Source organism: Oryzias melastigma, linkage group LG16 (genome assembly GCF_002922805.2).
Source record: "Oryzias melastigma strain HK-1 linkage group LG16, ASM292280v2, whole genome shotgun sequence".
NCBI lineage: Eukaryota > Metazoa > Chordata > Actinopteri > Beloniformes > Adrianichthyidae > Oryzias > Oryzias melastigma.
In genome coordinates, this window is record NC_050527.1 from 23,298,097 (window position 1) to 23,314,653 (window position 16,557).

Here is a 16,557-nt window from a genome sequence, read left to right on the forward strand (position 1 = left end):
TGGCGGGCGGGAGGCTGCTGACGGCCTCTTATCTGGGCTCAAAGGTCACTGTGTACAGATATAATCCACTTTCACTTAACAGCTTCATTTACGGCACCTTGCATGCAAATCAAGGTGGGTCAGGTGGGTCTGAACAAAAGACCCTCGTGTTGTTTTTTAGTCCTAGACTGCACGCACCACCAGATCGTTTTGTTATTCTTTCTTACTGGATCTTTAATTAATTTCACTGTGATGTAAAAATGATGTCATCACAGTGATAGAAACCACGTTTTCAAGCTCAAAAATATATAAAAATCCACCAAAACATGTTGGGGATATCCAAAGGAAGTTTCTAAATCATTATGGGATGGCCACAGGACTTATGGTTTGGCGGCCATCTTGTGACATTTTCTCACTGTCCCATAATATGACCAAAAAAAATGTTTGTGAACAACCATAGAAGTTTGTTTGACCTTTGACCTCAGGAAGAGGCAGCTACCAATTCATACTACTTATTCCAATTTATATCCTCTTCTTTCCTTGAACATTATCGGAAAGCTAGCTACTTGGGAAAAATATTGGGGTTAGAAGTTAGCGTGGTTAGCTAGCAAAAGTGGCGTTTCCGTTACTTACACTTTTAACCTTAGTTTTTGAAAATGTAATAAACAAAGCCTTGGTACAATTTAAAGGGAGCAAAACAGCATATGATGGTTAACAAAAAAAACGAGTTGCTAAGGATGTATTTTTGACAATTCTTCTAAAAAATTCTTAGCTTTCATGAATTTCAAACAAAAAAAACAAAATGGCTGCTATTAGGGGTGTAGAAAAACGGATTTGGCGAGATATCACAATATTTCAGTTTGCTATACTTGTATCAATTTAAAATGCTGAAAAGATTATATTTAATTATTTATGAGCATCATTCGTTTTTTTTTCTTCACCTAAACCTGCTAGTTAGCAGCTTAAACTTCAGTCCTTTTCAAGCAGATCTACACTGCGACCAAAACAAAATCTCATTCAGTCAATAAATAAAAATTATTTTACCATTTTATTACAATGAAAAATGTATTAACGCATCGAGATATGCATCATATTAATAGGCTATTGCAAATACACACCCCTAGTTGCTATAGAGATAAAACCAACAGAAAAGCAGCCATTTTTTTCTAAAGAATTTGTCACTTACTGCTCTGGGTGGTAGAAAAGGGTGAGTGAGGGACGTTTGTTCAAGATAAAATGTCATAAACAAAAAAAACAGAGCCTGTAAACTTTACTGCATCTGGAAACCCACCTGCTTTTCTAACTCCTCTTTCTCCTCTAGGAGCTTTTCTCTTCCAAGTTGAATGTTTCAACATATTTTTTCACAACACATGACTTTTTATTATAGAAAAAAAAAAAATCCCAGCTAAAATGATCTGTAGTAGCCAGTGGTTACAAGGGCGGCGGCGAGGGCAGGGAGCACCTGCACTGCAGGTCATTCAATCCTCACCTTTCCAGACAAACCTGAGAAAGCTGTTTCTGCATCGACCTAAATAGAAGTCGCATTTGAGGAGGTGTTAAGTGAGGTTAGTGTTTTCTGACTCAACACGGATCCAACTGTTCGTTGCACTTTATTCAAATAGAACCCAGAAACTCATAACACCAAACAAACCTTATTTTTAAAATCTTTTTAGCATAAAGGTTTTTAAAAACTTCACACAACTGAAACATTTACTGCATGAACCGCTAAAACCAAACCTCAAAAACAGAAAAACATGAGAACAAATGGACACTTGGCGGGCTGACGGTCAGGTCAGAAGCGGTCTTTGGGCTCGCTGAATTTGCGCTTCTTCTTCTTGACCGCAGAGTCGCCTGCAGATTCCTGACTGCTGAGGATGTTGTACTGAGAAACCTGAAAGCGGCAGAGAAACCATCAGTGAAACAGTCTTTCATGCGAGCACGCACCAACCATCCCACTGCGAGAAAGCAGATGATCAGAGGTGACTCATCTGCAGAGTTCCCACGCGTTTTTCCACTTTAGGACTAGGATCTGAAGAGGACGCTTTGTTTTTTTATTTGCAGGCTCTGCTTCCCGTCATAAATCAGGGGGTGAATCTTTACCAAACTCACTTAGGGGTTATGTGACACATTTACACCAACAAATAACTCAGTTTCTCACCGGTTTGTCCTTTACTGCTTTTGCCGGCTTGGTGTTCACCTTTGCTTCCTGCCCAAACGATAAAATATATGTCTATAAGGGCCCCGGCGATAAATTCATCAAAATGTTTCTCATAAAAACATCTTTTTATGACCACTAATCAACCTCAGCATGATAAGAAATGACAGAAATAAAAGCATAATGAACATTTCAAAGCCCTTTAACACCACACTGAAGAAAGAAAAAAGGTGAGCAGAGCTCCTCGAACTCTTCACTGGAAGGAGCTCCACTCCAGCAGCAATATCTCATTTAAATACATAAATATCAAAATCAGATCCATAAAAGCCCAGACAGGCTCAGCCTGAGATCAATCACTCAAAAATCGGCCTTTTTTATCCAGGAACATTTTTATATCAAACATTTAAATATAAGGTGATTTGTACTTGGCTGTAAAAAGCAAAAGACATAAGTGGGGTGACATTTACTGACCAAAATGGTTTTTATCACACGCCCACTCCGGGTCCGCTTCAGGTTCATCTCCACGTCAGAGTTTTTCTTCACCGAAGTGTCCAGCTGACAAACAGAGACGGTCCACGATTACATTTTACATTTGTTAAGATTCCTTTTTATGCTTTGTTGAAAATGCCTCAAGCTCTGGTTGCATGAAACAGGATTAGAGCTTTCTTACAGTCTTGCTGCTGCAGCAGCTCTGATTGCTAACACACTCACCATATGTTGAAGGAGGCGCTCTCTGTGTGCACATACCTCTGTGACGTCTTCAGCCTTCTCTGGACAGTTCACCTGCTTCTCTTCGGGTCCTAAAAAACATTTCAATCTTTATTTAACTTCACAAATTCATTGCCTGTTTTTCAATCTAAAAGCCAAACTTTGGTCTTCAGTTAGCTCATTCTATCACTCAGCTATGACTCTAAAGACGTGTCACACTGCTGCTACATACATTTTTCACATTGTATGTCATTTTTATTTATTCATTTTCATTTCTCATGCATGATAATCGTTAATTCATCATGTTTCTTGGATTTATCAATCATCACAGATGTCTGTTGAGGGTCTCGGCCAACAGGTCTTTGTGTGAATTGGATTTTGATCTGTTCAAAACTTTCGGTCGTTTGTGAATTAAGCAGTTTATGCGTATTTTACATAGTTTATACACAATTATTGCGTAAATCTTACGCAATTGTGCAGGATTTTTGTAAGATGCGTGTATGTTTACAGACTTTTCACGCATGAGCCTGCGATGTATAACTTTTATGTCACGACTTTGGCGTATATATAACACTAAAATTATGCACATATCAATGAATTGTAAGCACTGCTCATGTACTGTATTTTGGGTATATGAATCGGAAGTTCTTTCCTGCTCTCCTCATTCAGCTCATAGTTTTGGATGTCTGATGATAGCAAAAATCATGTAAAAAACCAAAACTTTTCACTTTTTCCTCATATTAAGACCAATGTTCATCTGTGCAATATGCACTAATTGTACGTAGCAGCAGTGTCACATGACCTTTAGGAACAGAGTAAATCTTTTATCGAGTAACGTGTAGCATACTTTCTGTTAAACATTTACAGTTATTTATTTTTTATTATAAAAAGACACAAACTGGTCCACAAAGAAGTCTTTTTACCATCAGTGTCCACCTCTGTGTTCTTGTTGTCAACCTCCTCATCTTCTTTAGACACATAACTCTAAAAAGGTACAAAATAAATATATTTGTCAAACCTGATCACAACAACAAAAAAACCTACAACTTTTCTTTTGCTCCAGATATTCATTTATTGAGTTTCTTGTGCACTTTTTAAAAAATGTGGCTTTGGTTGTGCAAATATTTTTACACAGCAAATTTCAGAAGATAAAACTTCTGCAAAAACTTTGTTTTAGCTCTAAGCAGGTTGACCTTTACTAATAATAATGCTTGTTTTGATCATAACTCCACACCTGTTTTTGAAGCTGTGCCAACAAAAAAAAAGATCTCTATTCCCCTTTTTGTTGTGTACACATATTTTTATGTGTGCTGCATCAATTTTAGGACTCCAACAACAAGGATTGGATCATTCAGAGCCATAAACGCCAGATATTGATAGAGTAACTTAGAATCACCATGACAGAGTTGGGAAAACAGGCCGTGGGAAACATTTGGTCACAGAGATCAACTCCACAAACGGTTGGAGATAACTAGTACGACAGGACTGACAACTCTTGTGTAATCTGTGGTTTTTTTAACAAGCTTTCCCAGTTCACCGGTTTCTATTCTAGAGAATACAATCAAAAACTAACTGACAAAGAGATCTTTCAAAACCCAACACGTCAGAAGAGGAGTGGAAAGTTGGGAAAGAGTATAACACAAACCAGAATAAACAAGGTGAAACAGTAAACACTGTGTTCCCATACACACGTTCATCCAGAAATGGTGGCAGAGCTTCCATGAGATGCTTCATGCCCATTTTTATTTGAAACAAAAGACGTCACCCTGTCTCCCTCACCATGGGTGATCCGATGCAGAAAAATGGATTGAAACATTTGTGACACTGAAGATCATTGATTCACGATCTTTACAGATGTAGTAGAGGGCAGTAAAAGTTCATACATCCAGTAAAAAACAACAACTATTAAACTGTAAGAATCATAGTTTGATCGTTGATCTTGATGTGTGAACTGAATCGGATTCCCCCTACATAACAATGCACGGGCCTAGTTCTTGCTACATGTTAGTGTATCGTGTGGAGAACAACATGTGACCACATGTGATTTAAGAGAGTAAAGAACACGGATATGGAGATTCGGGCAGTTTGGGACAGCTAAAGAGTGCTGAAATGAGATTTTTTTAAGTGGGAGTTCAGATGTGATGGAGAAAGTTGTGAGGTCCAAACAGATATTGTAAATAAAAGACAGATTAAAATCAAACTGAGGGATTTTGTAGAGATCCACTTTGGAACTTATTTTATAGAAAATGTTCAAGGTTCTGATGTAAAGCCTCCTTTTTGTTTTAACTGCTTTTAATGGTCAGCTGATGTGGCAGCCAGTGACTCCGCCCCTCCCACAGACAGCTGAAACACCCTCATGTAAAGATTTCTGGAGTCAAACTCGCAGCTGCAGGAGGAGAAACGTAACATCCACGGTTACAATAGTTCCTTTAATCATAATGCTTTATTTACATTCGTCCACTATCAGTGTCTGTCTAATCCTGAGGAGTCATGGAGAAGTTTGTAACAATATCAGAGTGAAGGAAGATTACCGTTCCACTGTGGAACCACAAACAGATGAGAACTCTCACTCACTCCAGTGGAGCATTTTAAATACATCAATTTTAAATGGTTTAATTGGGGGAGAGAGTGTAGAGCACTTTGGGCCTCATGGATGGTGGTGGAAGATGCTCTACAAATGAATACATGGAAATTAAATGAAATATTTGCTAAAATGTGTAAAAGTTGTTGTTTTGTGTTAGTGAGTGAACCTGAAGTGCACAAAACATTAAACTTTTTAACACACTTTCCAACCCTATTTTCTATGAGATATCTCTTGTTAATTTTTAAATATTTTTTAATGATTTTTGCTGGTTTTTAGTTTTTTTTTGGCTAAACATTTACAATATTATAATGTGTTTTAACCATGCCTTTTTATTTGGTGAGCTTCATTCCTGCATGATGAATAAATGGAGCAATAGACAGCCCTGCAGTTTCCCTCAGATAAATAAAGTGTTTAACAACTGCATAATGAAGAAAAAGTTTTGTGTCTGAAGACCTCAGTCAAGACTCCGCCCTCCTGGATCTTCATGACCCACTTCTCCTCCACAGAGATGCTCTCCTCCACCTGGAGACACAAACATCATCAGCATTTGCGGATGCGGCACCAGCGGTGTCTTCTGAGGTGAAAAGGTCACCTGCTCCAGTCGGTGTTTCTCTGTGGCCATGTCAAACTTCACACAGTGGAAGGGGGTGGCCACCTCCCCCATGGTCAGTTTGACCGGTTCCTGCTCAAATTCCAGAACGTCGCCATCAGCCTCCCTGAAGCCGGGCGGCTGGTAGTCCTGAGGGGTGACTGGAAAAACAACAGACTCACAGTCTGAGTGCTGGTTTGAAATCCATTAAAGGTCGAAGCACTGAAGGAATTCTGCAGAACTAATGTTCAAAGAGATACCAGGAGGAGAAAAAGCTCAGGAGTGAGTCTGGTTGCTTTCAGCCATAATTAAAACCATCAAAAAACTTTTCAAAAAAATCACAAAACATTGTACTACTTAAAATTATTGCTGTAAAGTTTTTATTTGTGAAAGTTCAAGTACTGGTATAGTTATGTAAGATTGAAATGTCAGAGAGACTTTAAGTCCCACTATCTTCTTTCTTCTTTTGATCTATTTTCAAAGCATTTCCTTTCATATTTTTATTAAAATTATGCCGTTTTTAGCCAAAATAATAATAAAAAAAACCCATTGTTTTCTAGTTTGAATAGTTTCTGCAGAGCCGAAGTAGTTAATTAAAAATTCACCTCTGAGTCGTGGCTGGGACTGTTGGCAGGAAGTAAGCCTGCCCTCTTTTCCCATCATTCCTGATAGCTTACAGCCCTCTAATTTATTTAAGTTTTCCATTAGGGCTGCCACAAACGATTATTTTAATAGTCGATTAATCACCAATTACTTATTCCGATTAGTCGACTTATCGGATCAAGCACAAAATGGATATAAAACACTCATCTTAACCATCATTGGCTTTAAACTTGAAGCGTTTAAGCTACATGCTAACTAAAGCTAAAGACAATAGTTTCTTAAACCTTTAAGGAATCATGCAGCTTCTTTCCTTCATTTGTTTCTGGCATTAACCAAAGAAACAAAGGAACTATTTTTCACAAAAGATAAAGTTTTGGTTTCGCTGACTCAAACAAAAGTGCATTTTATGGTGCTGACGCTCACAACTCTGTTCTGAATGTAGCCAGGAAAGTTAGCATCTCTACATGTCTTGCAGAAAGACTCTATCTCTTTAGAGAGCAGATATAGCTCCTATTAGATATAGCTAACAAGTTTGCTCTCCATTTGCGCTGTTAGCTTAGCTTAGCTAGTGTTCTACTCAGTCACAACATGTTTCCTCTTCAGATGTTCGTGTATCACAGTCGTTCTGCCATGGAGCACAAGTTTAGACTTGCAGATGTTGCATTGAACACATTTTTCTTTTTTTTTTTATATTTCCCACTTTCACGCTCCGTGGGCGTGTTATTATGGTAACCGAGTCTTCCTAGAACTTCCTGTGACATCACTTGTTGACAACAGCAGACGCAGCATTAGAAAGCGCGTACTGTAGTTTTGAGATTGAAAAGCAACAAATAACCGACTAGTCGACTATTAAATTAGTTGTTGACTATTTTATTAGATGACATAGTCGTTACTAATTGGCTAGTTGTGGCAGCTCTATTCTCAATCAAAAGAAAAATGCCACAGGAACATGTTAAAAACACAATATTTAATTGGAGTGGGCCTTTAAACTTATCATTCTGGAAGATGAAAGCAGAATTTCAAATTAATCATCTTCTTTTGGTCAGCCTGTTGCTGCGTTACGACAGTGAATGGTTCAAACTCAAGTCACTGAGAACAAATAAATTAAATCCTGTCTTAAAACCTTGAAAAACACAACAAAAAGCGGCTCTAGGAAAGCGTCACGTGATTCACCATCATCGTAGTAGGTCAGCTTCATGTTGAGGCAAACGTTTTCAGGCAGAGGACCCAGGTTCTGCATCAGCGTGTAGAGCTTCCTCACCAGCAGGATGCTGGCTTTCTTAGTGTTTCCACACGCCGTCGTTGACAACTTCTGGTTGTTGTTGCTGATAAACAAATACATCAAAATGAGAACACAAACTTCACAACTTTCTCACTACTTCTCCTGGATGTGCGGCTGAGTGCTGCAGTAAAGCAAAGTTATTGTGGAGATGTGTTTCTTCTGCAGTCACTTCTCACAGACGTTCAGGTGACATGAAAGGCAGCTCTTTTTCAGAAAAATAAAGCACTAAATCAAACACATTGAGATTCACTTTAAATTTATGACTTAAAAAAGTGGAATATCTTCATAAACAGCAGTGGAGGGAATTTAGAAGTCTTTCTGTACCTTTCAAAATCCATCTGAGCCCCGTTTGAAGTGTACTGGATCTTAAACTGGTAATACTCCGTCACTTTCTGAAAAAGAGTAAAAAGACTGCAGACAAGGTACACAAACAAACAAACAAACAAACAAAGGTCCTCAATCACAACAACACATCTTCCCTCTGGCATGGAGGCACTCTGAAGATTACCTGGGGGTTCTCTGGGTCAGTGTAAATCTAATAAAAGAGAAAATGGAAAAACATCAGCGCCGCAAATATCTCTGGATTTATTAGGATTTTATAAAAGACGACAAAATACCATAAAACCGCGTTTTAAAAGTGTCATGAAGTGAACAGAGCTGCGGGCCTTTTTATATGCTGCCGTTACTTTTCCATGCAGACTTCTGAGGCTGATGACTTCATTTCAATTCAGTCCCGCATGCAGCTGGAACTATCGGTGCTGTCTTACGTGTGATGTCATACTTACAGACATGATGACTGTCCGCAGCTAAAAAAGAGATTTTTGTTTTTACTGATTTTGACAAATGGATTGATCATAAAATATCAACAGAACTAATAATCTTTCTGATGGAAGAGCAGAGCTTGACTTACAAATTTCTTTTGGATGGCATCGAAGCAGCCCTGCATCCTGAAGACACAAAAAAGAGAAAAACAATGAATTTAATAAAGTTTTCAGACCTTTTTTCAGTTGAGTTTTAGTTAATATGTAAAGACGGAGGCTATATCTTCACTACACGCTATACAGTACCCTGTGTAGTGCGTTTAGGGCAACAAATAGTCGACGATAAATTTAATAATTGATTAGTCGTTATATTATATTATATGGAGTCGTAGTGTAGCAAAGTTGAAAGTTATAAAAGCATTCTGTTAGCATTTTGGACTATTTTGGCATTTATTAAGGTTTTTTTTAGGCAGTTTTGAAGTTTAACTTATATTTGAGCTATTTTGGCTACTTTATGATTTTCAGTTTTTAAGGCTATTTAGAAGTTTTGCTATTTTTTTTCAGCTACATGCTAGTTGTTCTGGCTAATTCAGGCTTCTTTTCAGCTTTTTAAGCTAATTTTGCATTTAACTAATATTTTAGCTGGCTATCCGCTTTAGCGTTTTCAGCTATCAGCTTCAGCAACTTCAGCTATCAGCACTAGCATCTTCAGCAGCCACATTCAGCTTGCAGCAATGCTTTATACTGTATCTAGTTTTTAGTTAGTTTAAAGCTAATGATGGTTAAGATGTGTGCTTTACATCCAGTTTGTGCATGACCCGATTAGTTAAGTAATTGGAAAAGATCATCTGTGATTAGTTGACTATTAAAATAATCGTTTGTGGCACCACTAAGTGCATTTGCCATTTTGTGGAGCTGTTCGAATCTACAATTCCAAAATTGAAATTTCCCTGAAGTCTTTGCAAAAACCCAGTCTGCATGGACGCTCACTACATTGGTGAATGAATACCACAATGTGTTTGAACGATTTTTGTGAAAAAGTGTTTAAATTTAGTTTTTTTTTTAAATAAACCATCAACTTTTTCCTTATCAGAACACAGTGGAGTCATAAATAGACGTCGTAAAATGTTTGTATTGATTCGATTTTTACTTCATTAAAACTCTGACGTCATACTTGTTTTAAAAAAAAAAAAAGTAGTGAGCATGGTGTCTGAATTGTTTTTTAAAATCCAAGACACTGGATTGTTTTTAGTAGTTAGGGATTAGGGTGGGAATTCAGACATAGCCTAAATTATTCACATTTAATCACAGAACTTGCTACAATCCTTAATAACAGGAACATGTTCAGTATAAAAGTGCAGAAGTGTTTTGAGAGAAAATAGTTCCATCTGAAGGTGTGTCATTCTTGATTTGTAACTTTTGTCTGCTTGTTTGTGCGTAAATTTGGATTTGTGTGTGTAATTCTTGATTTGTAACTCATTCAATACATATTGTGCGTAACTGTGTGCACTTGCAATTGTGTATTCACATACCCAAAAATAACAAAATACAATGTACACATGCACAACTTCAAATTACACTAGCTTGAAACTAACTACACAGACAAACCTTTAAAAAGTACACACCCAATACCTGATACACACACTAAAGTGTATTTCTCAGATGTGAGACTCTTCACATCTCTGTCAAATGCAGACACAAGTAAATCAAGAATTAGCTGCACGTAAATCAGATGGAACTATATTTTCTCCATAGAAGTGCTTCCTCTTTTAAACTAGCGATAGCAGCTGGAAGAATTCACAGTTTGAGAGGCTTAATCTGGACAGAACTTTGTTTCTAATCTCAACTCAATTGGATAAAAATAAATAAACCAAAAGTTGGTCCATAAAAATATTTTCTGACATTAAACTAGTCCATGGCCTGAAAACGGTTGGATTAAACCACATATAAACCTAATAAAACACTTTACAAAACATGAAAACCCGTGAAATATTACAAGCAATGATTCATTCTAGATTACCAATCAATTATTTGACCAGCACCCGGACAGTTCCGCCCCCCTGTAAGGATCATCACCTGCTGATCTGTGGGAAACACAGAAAAAAAAAAGAAAAATTCAGAGTAGAAGCAATTGTACTTGAGTAAAAGGTTGTATAAAATCAAACCTTCCACATATTTGGTCCCATAGGCTTTTCCAGGGAATATCCCTCTGAGGTATGTAATGGCAGAAACTGCAATGGCCAAAAGCTTCTTCACGACAACAATTGATTGTTGCTCGGTAACCACCTCATTAGGCAACAATTGGGTCACCTGTAAGGGTTAGTTAGAGTTATTCCAATTCAGTGCATTTTTTTTTCCTGCTTAAACACCCCTCTATTTCCCCATAATCTATTTAAAAAAATCATATAACTCTCTTGTTATTATTTCTAATATTCCTTCTGATTTATCTCACAATTAAAAAAAAGAAAAGAAAAAAGAAAGGATCGTGAATTTTATATCGAAATATGTCAATTCTAAGTGCCACAAAAATGCACATTTTTAATTTTTAAACCCTTGGTTTCAGACTAAATGTTGATAGAAAACTAAAAGCTAGATACTGAGGGACACATTAAAACTTAAAATGAAATTTTAAAAAAATCCTAATCAATATTGCATTTTTCAACTACTATATACTAAATTTTCCTAAACTGCGCATTTAATTATCTATTAGTAAAGAGGCAAATATGAGAGAAAATAAAATAATAATGAAAAAAAAAAAAAAAAAGAGTGGTTTCGTTTATGCTAATCGTGAGTAAAAAAAAGTGCTCAGCTTACCTGTGATGGCTTCACTTGTTGAGCAAAGGCCATTGATCTTTTGGAATAACAAACTCTGAAAAATATAAAATAAAAAAAATGCTTAAGGACGGATTATATAATAAGCTAGTTTGTAAACGCCTAAAAAACAAAAAACGTTCAAACGTGTTAGCATTACTAGGCTGTTACCATTTAAGCTAACTGTCCTAATTAGCTTAAAGTTCTATCTGCTTAAAATAACAACAATACATATAATTCTAAACATATTTCTCACAATAAACAATTACTATAGTTAATTTAAAGTGCGTTTTTATATATTTATATTTTACCAAACAGAGATACCGTTAAGAAGAAGTTCCTCTTCCACTTTGATGCGGTTCTATTGGCGAAGATCGATCAAGAAGCCAATCACAGAGCGGGAAATTTGTTTCGCGTTTTTAAGAAAAATACTACTATCAACAGAAATTACAGTACCTAATATATACTAAATAAAAACAATAATTACAAATATATTTTTAATTCCGCTAAAATAACATTTTAACTTTATTTTTGCGTTGACGCAGTGCAGTGCACCCACTATTTTTTGATTGGACAACAGCCTGTCAATCATCAGGCCTTCTGCAACCGGCTTCATTCTATTGGTTCAACATCAAACAAATACAACGCTTTGATTGGTTACTGTATTTGTCAGTCGCAAGAAGCGCCCGCCCCTCGTGCGGTGATGTCACATTCGGTTACGCCATTTTTGTTAGGGAGCAGCTGCGTTCAGAAAGGCAGGATTAGGTCTGCTGCAGGTACGTCTAACGGTACCTCGTTGAATCAACTCGTCGACTTGTCTGTCAAACAGGACACCTGTTTGTACATCACAACAAGACAATGTCGTCAGAAAACCTCGACTCGGACACACAAGTGGACTACGAAGATGAAAAACAGGTGAGCATTCTCTGAGTGCTAACCGAGCATGCTAGCTGGAGGTGGCTAACATGGGCTAGCACAAGTGAAGTGTTTGCTTCATGTTTAAGGTTTTGTCAACGCTAAAGCAGAAATACTTTAAAGACATGCGCAGTTAAGTGAAGCTGTGCAATACATTTGACATTTGTGTTGGTTACCGCTGTCAGTGTGTGCGTTTATTTCGTCCAGTAACACTTTGTTTTCTCCCTTGTTTTATGTCATTGGTTGGTCGGTTCACAGCAGCTCGGGCCTAATTCTCCAAAAGTGGCTTGGAAAGCTTTTCACAATATCAAATTGTAGATTTATCCAGGCAGGATTTGAAATAGAGCAAACGTGTTAACTAAGTTTTGCTTGGAACACTTAATGGCTTCCGGATTTGTAATGTTTTGTCACCAGTGCAGCAACCAGCTGCAGTATTTATCAGTGACTGCATACAAATCACATCATATGACCCGGGATATTGGACACTGTTGTTTCATAGATTCAGTTTTCAAGTCATAATCAATTTATTTTAGCAAATTATTTTGCCTTTTATTTTGTTTAAATCATTTATATAAATTCTTGCAACTTTCACTAAATAAATATGCTCACTTGAGCCTATTTTAGAAGAATTTCACACACTAGAGCTTAAAAAACATCTAATTTTTGTGCAGGGCATGAAGTTAAAATTTATTTTAAAGTAGAAATGTCAGGATTATAGGGAGTCACAAATGTAGATTGAATCTTATGTGATTAGTTTAAATAATCAGTTTTAAATTATAGATGCACAGAGCAGTGCAAATGAGAAGGTTTTCTTGGAAATATAACTTTAGTTTCATGCTAAAACAGTTAAACTACAGATATGAATACAAAAATTGAAGTTGTAAGTGTTGGCAAACATTAAAGAAGTAGCAGCTCCTAAAGTTTTTTTTTTCTTCTCTGTAATAGAACGGTTAAACATGACCTAACTTGGCCTAATTGCAGCCATGAGGAGCCCGCACAGAACAACAGATTACGGTCAAACAAAACGGCTTTCTAAAGATCTCACTATAGAAGTGAATCAGTGTCCCTCCTCCTCCTCCTGAGGGAAACTGTTCATCAGCTTCTACGTCCTGAGTCACATTTTATCCCTGTCCCAGCAGGCTTTACAGACCTGGTGCTCAACAGCAGATCTTTGTGTTACTGAGAAATATTTGTGCAGAAATCCATAACAAATTTTGAGAATCTTTTTTTGTGTGTGTGAAATGAGTTCATTCTACTTCTTTTAGTTTTAGCTTCTTATTCACAACTCTTCATTCACTCTGTATTCAAGGGCGTCGGCTAAATAAGTGGCCTGAGTGTTTATCTGACAGCAACTTAGAACGGCAGCTTACCAGTTTGGCCAGTCTTAGTCATCTGAAGCCAAAACAAGGTTTGTATTGGTTTTATAGGGTTGGCAGCTTCAGCTGGGGGGGTTACTCTTAGTTTTATAGCTGTAAAATTATTAGTACATTTTACAACTCCCCTCAGATCTTTTTTTCTTCAAACAAAGAAGTATTTATAGAAAATGCTTCTTCAGGTTTTAAGCTTAAACTTTGTCAGGAGTTGCGCTTATGTCAGCTTCAGCTTTTTTCTGGGTCAGTCTTTATAACAAAGAGAATTCTGAAGCAACCGTGGAGATTTTGCACCAAAGGATTTGTTGTAATTCTGGGTGGGTTTGTTCATGTTTGCAGCTGCCTGCTTGTGACCAACATGAGTGTTTGTGAAGCTTTTTCTGTTAAGTTTTGTTCAAATCACACAAGGTTTCGATTGTGTTACTATTTTCACAATAGTTACTTTAAAACTATTTTTACAGACTGCAGAAGGAGAACACACATTACTAAGGCTATCATGAATTAGGACTAATCACTTATTGACATGTTTTGTTTTTTAACTGCATTGACTTAGTGAGAATTGGTCTGTTTAAATTCCTTTTTTCAGTCGTCCTCTTCTGATCTTCTGGGATTTTTCTGCTCAGAATTCTTCAAATTGCAGAGCGCTCATAAATAAGAGTCTGTGACACATCACATCTGTTACTGTCATGCTTGAAATTTCTTCTTGTCAGTCGACTCTGAGTAGAGTTTCTTAAAAAAGTTCATCCTTGTGCTTACAGGACTCGCAGGAGAAGAATGGAAACCCCGTGAAAACAGAAGAGGCCAAGCTGAAAGCCAAGTACCCCGGTCTGGGGCAGAAACCTGGAGGTTCAGACTTCTTGATGAAGAGGCTACAGAAAGGGGTTGGTAACCCAACTCTTGTAAACCCCTGATCAGTGATCAACAATTATTTTGACGTTCCCTTGTTTATTGTGGAAGTTGCATATTTAAAATTACCCTACAGAGTAGTAAACTTCATTTTTTTACAACAATTTTAGATGTTTTAAAACTGTAAACCCCCTCACTACACGCTTTATACACTTTTCTTCGACAGACTTTAACATTTTCACACTTTTCTCTTGTTTAAACTCTCAAAGTTCAAATCTTTGTTGGAAGAATAAGTCCAATATTAGTGCGGATTTAAAAAAAAAAACTGGATGCACTCTACAAAAGACATGGCACATGGGAAATGGACAGTAAAACAGCAAGATGTAGAACACAACGTCCTGTTGAAAAAACAAATCAAACAAAAAGATCAGCAAAACAGCGAGACTTTTATTGTTAAAGATGAACCGTGATATAGAGAGGAAACATTATTTTAAGGAAATACAACTGTATGCAGAAGGATTCCCTAGAAAATTAGACAATTTTTCTTCAGTTGGACAAAACGGATATGCTGCTTCCTTTTTACCAACCAAAATCATTTTTAATGTTTAATGAGTCTTCTCGACATACAGAATTATTGAGACAGTTGTTCTATTTAAAAAAAAAACGATGAATGAGGATTCATGTTTGTGTGTGCAACAGCTGTAATATTGTTGATTGAATTTGCATATTAGAACAATGTAGTCTATTTGAAATTGGTGCAACATAAAGGGAGCACAGAGGAGTGTGATGTCTGTGTGCCTCTCGTGGTTTTATGTCTATCATATGGTGGTAAATCCGCCATAAGTCTCCCACGAGTGTAGACCAAACTCTACGCAATCAGGGAGCGTTCCACGGGCGCCGGACAGTCTCCACGCCCGCTCCTCTACCTCTCCTCGTTCGTGAAACCTCCACGCTCGTGGGAGTATTCTTACACTCCTGTGACCTCCACCGCTCACCTGTGAAAGTATTCTTACGCCCCTAAAACTAGTTCCGCCCCCCTCGTTGAGGAATGTGCGCTCGTGGAGCTTCTCCTGCGCGTCCGTGTGGAACTCAACATTGAGGGAATTAAAAAACGGAAATACCCATGTATCATTTTTTAAATTAAAACTAAAAATGGAAGTGAGGAAAAGGACTGCTTTATGTATCGATTTTTAAACTTCTCTAATTATGCAATTATATAAATAATTCTTGATCTTCCCATTAAAAAATGGAAAATGAAGCAAACGCATAATGAACATTTAAATTCATTTTCTAAGAGTTCCCATGTTTGTGTTTTCCCATCCCATTATCAAACGCTTTTCTTAGAAAATGAATTCAAACGTTCATTATGTCTTTGCTTCATTTTCGATTTTTTTTTTTAAACTGGAATATCAAAAATTATTTGTTTTACTGCAGAAGTTTAGAAATTGATAAATCAATAAAGCAGTCCTTTTTTCCTTCAATGTTGACTTTCACACGATCGCGCAGACGACGGGGCAGAACTAGTTTTAGGGGCGGAGGAATACTTTCACAGGCGAGCGGTGGAGGCCACAGGAGCGTAGGAATACTCCGAGTGCAGAGAAGAGGTTTTCTGTGCGCCAAACTATCAGCTCCTCTTTTTCTTTCCCCCCCTTTCTATTGTTTCTAGTTCTAGATACGTCAAAAATTCTCTTTCCAAAAAGTTTCTGTGAACAGACGCACTGAGAACGTCTTTTTGTGTTTGAAACAGCAAAAATATTTCGACTCGGGTGACTACAACATGGCCAAGGCCAAAATGAAGAACAAGCAGCTTCCTGTGGCGGGACCGGACAAGAACCTGGTGACCGGAGACCACATCCCCACGCCGCAGGATCTACCGCAGAGGAAGTCGTCCTTGGTGACCAGCAAGCTAGCCGGCTAGCCTTCATCCTCCACCGTCCCTGGGCCTCCTTCCCCA

At 37.4% G+C, this 16,557-nt stretch overlaps 2 protein-coding genes across 3 annotated transcripts in view; one reads left to right on the top strand and one right to left on the bottom strand.

The window, feature by feature from the left end:
* Window positions 1–1,570: 1,570 nt before the first annotated feature.
* hormad1 (HORMA domain containing 1) lies at window positions 1,571–12,025 on the bottom strand. Of its 2 annotated transcripts, XM_024258303.2 has the most exons (16): window positions 11,797–12,020; window positions 11,476–11,530; window positions 10,827–10,971; window positions 10,682–10,745; window positions 8,811–8,847; window positions 8,686–8,706; window positions 8,409–8,435; window positions 8,225–8,292; window positions 7,792–7,943; window positions 6,019–6,176; window positions 5,880–5,948; window positions 3,766–3,826; window positions 2,882–2,934; window positions 2,606–2,689; window positions 2,138–2,185; window positions 1,571–1,870 (listed from the first exon to the last, which is right to left on the bottom strand). In XM_024258303.2, the coding sequence occupies exons 2-16, from the start codon at window positions 11,506–11,508 to the stop codon at window positions 1,772–1,774; spliced, it is 1,119 nt and encodes a 372-aa protein (XP_024114071.1). In that variant the 5' UTR covers window positions 11,509–11,530; window positions 11,797–12,020; the 3' UTR covers window positions 1,571–1,771. The 2 variants fall into 2 exon arrangements, with proteins under 2 accessions (XP_024114071.1, XP_036071660.1); XM_036215767.1 differs by lacking the exon at window positions 2,138–2,185 and having other exon boundaries at window positions 11,797–12,025.
* Window positions 12,026–12,148: 123 nt separating this feature from the next.
* Window positions 12,149–16,557, top strand: part of ensab (endosulfine alpha b) — a gene marked incomplete in the record, with an annotated part of 6,883 nt that continues 2,474 nt past the window's right edge. The window contains 3 exon segments of the mRNA XM_024258305.2: window positions 12,149–12,387; window positions 14,516–14,638; window positions 16,351–16,557. Of these exon segments, the coding sequence (XP_024114073.1) occupies window positions 12,331–12,387; window positions 14,516–14,638; window positions 16,351–16,521 (351 nt within the window).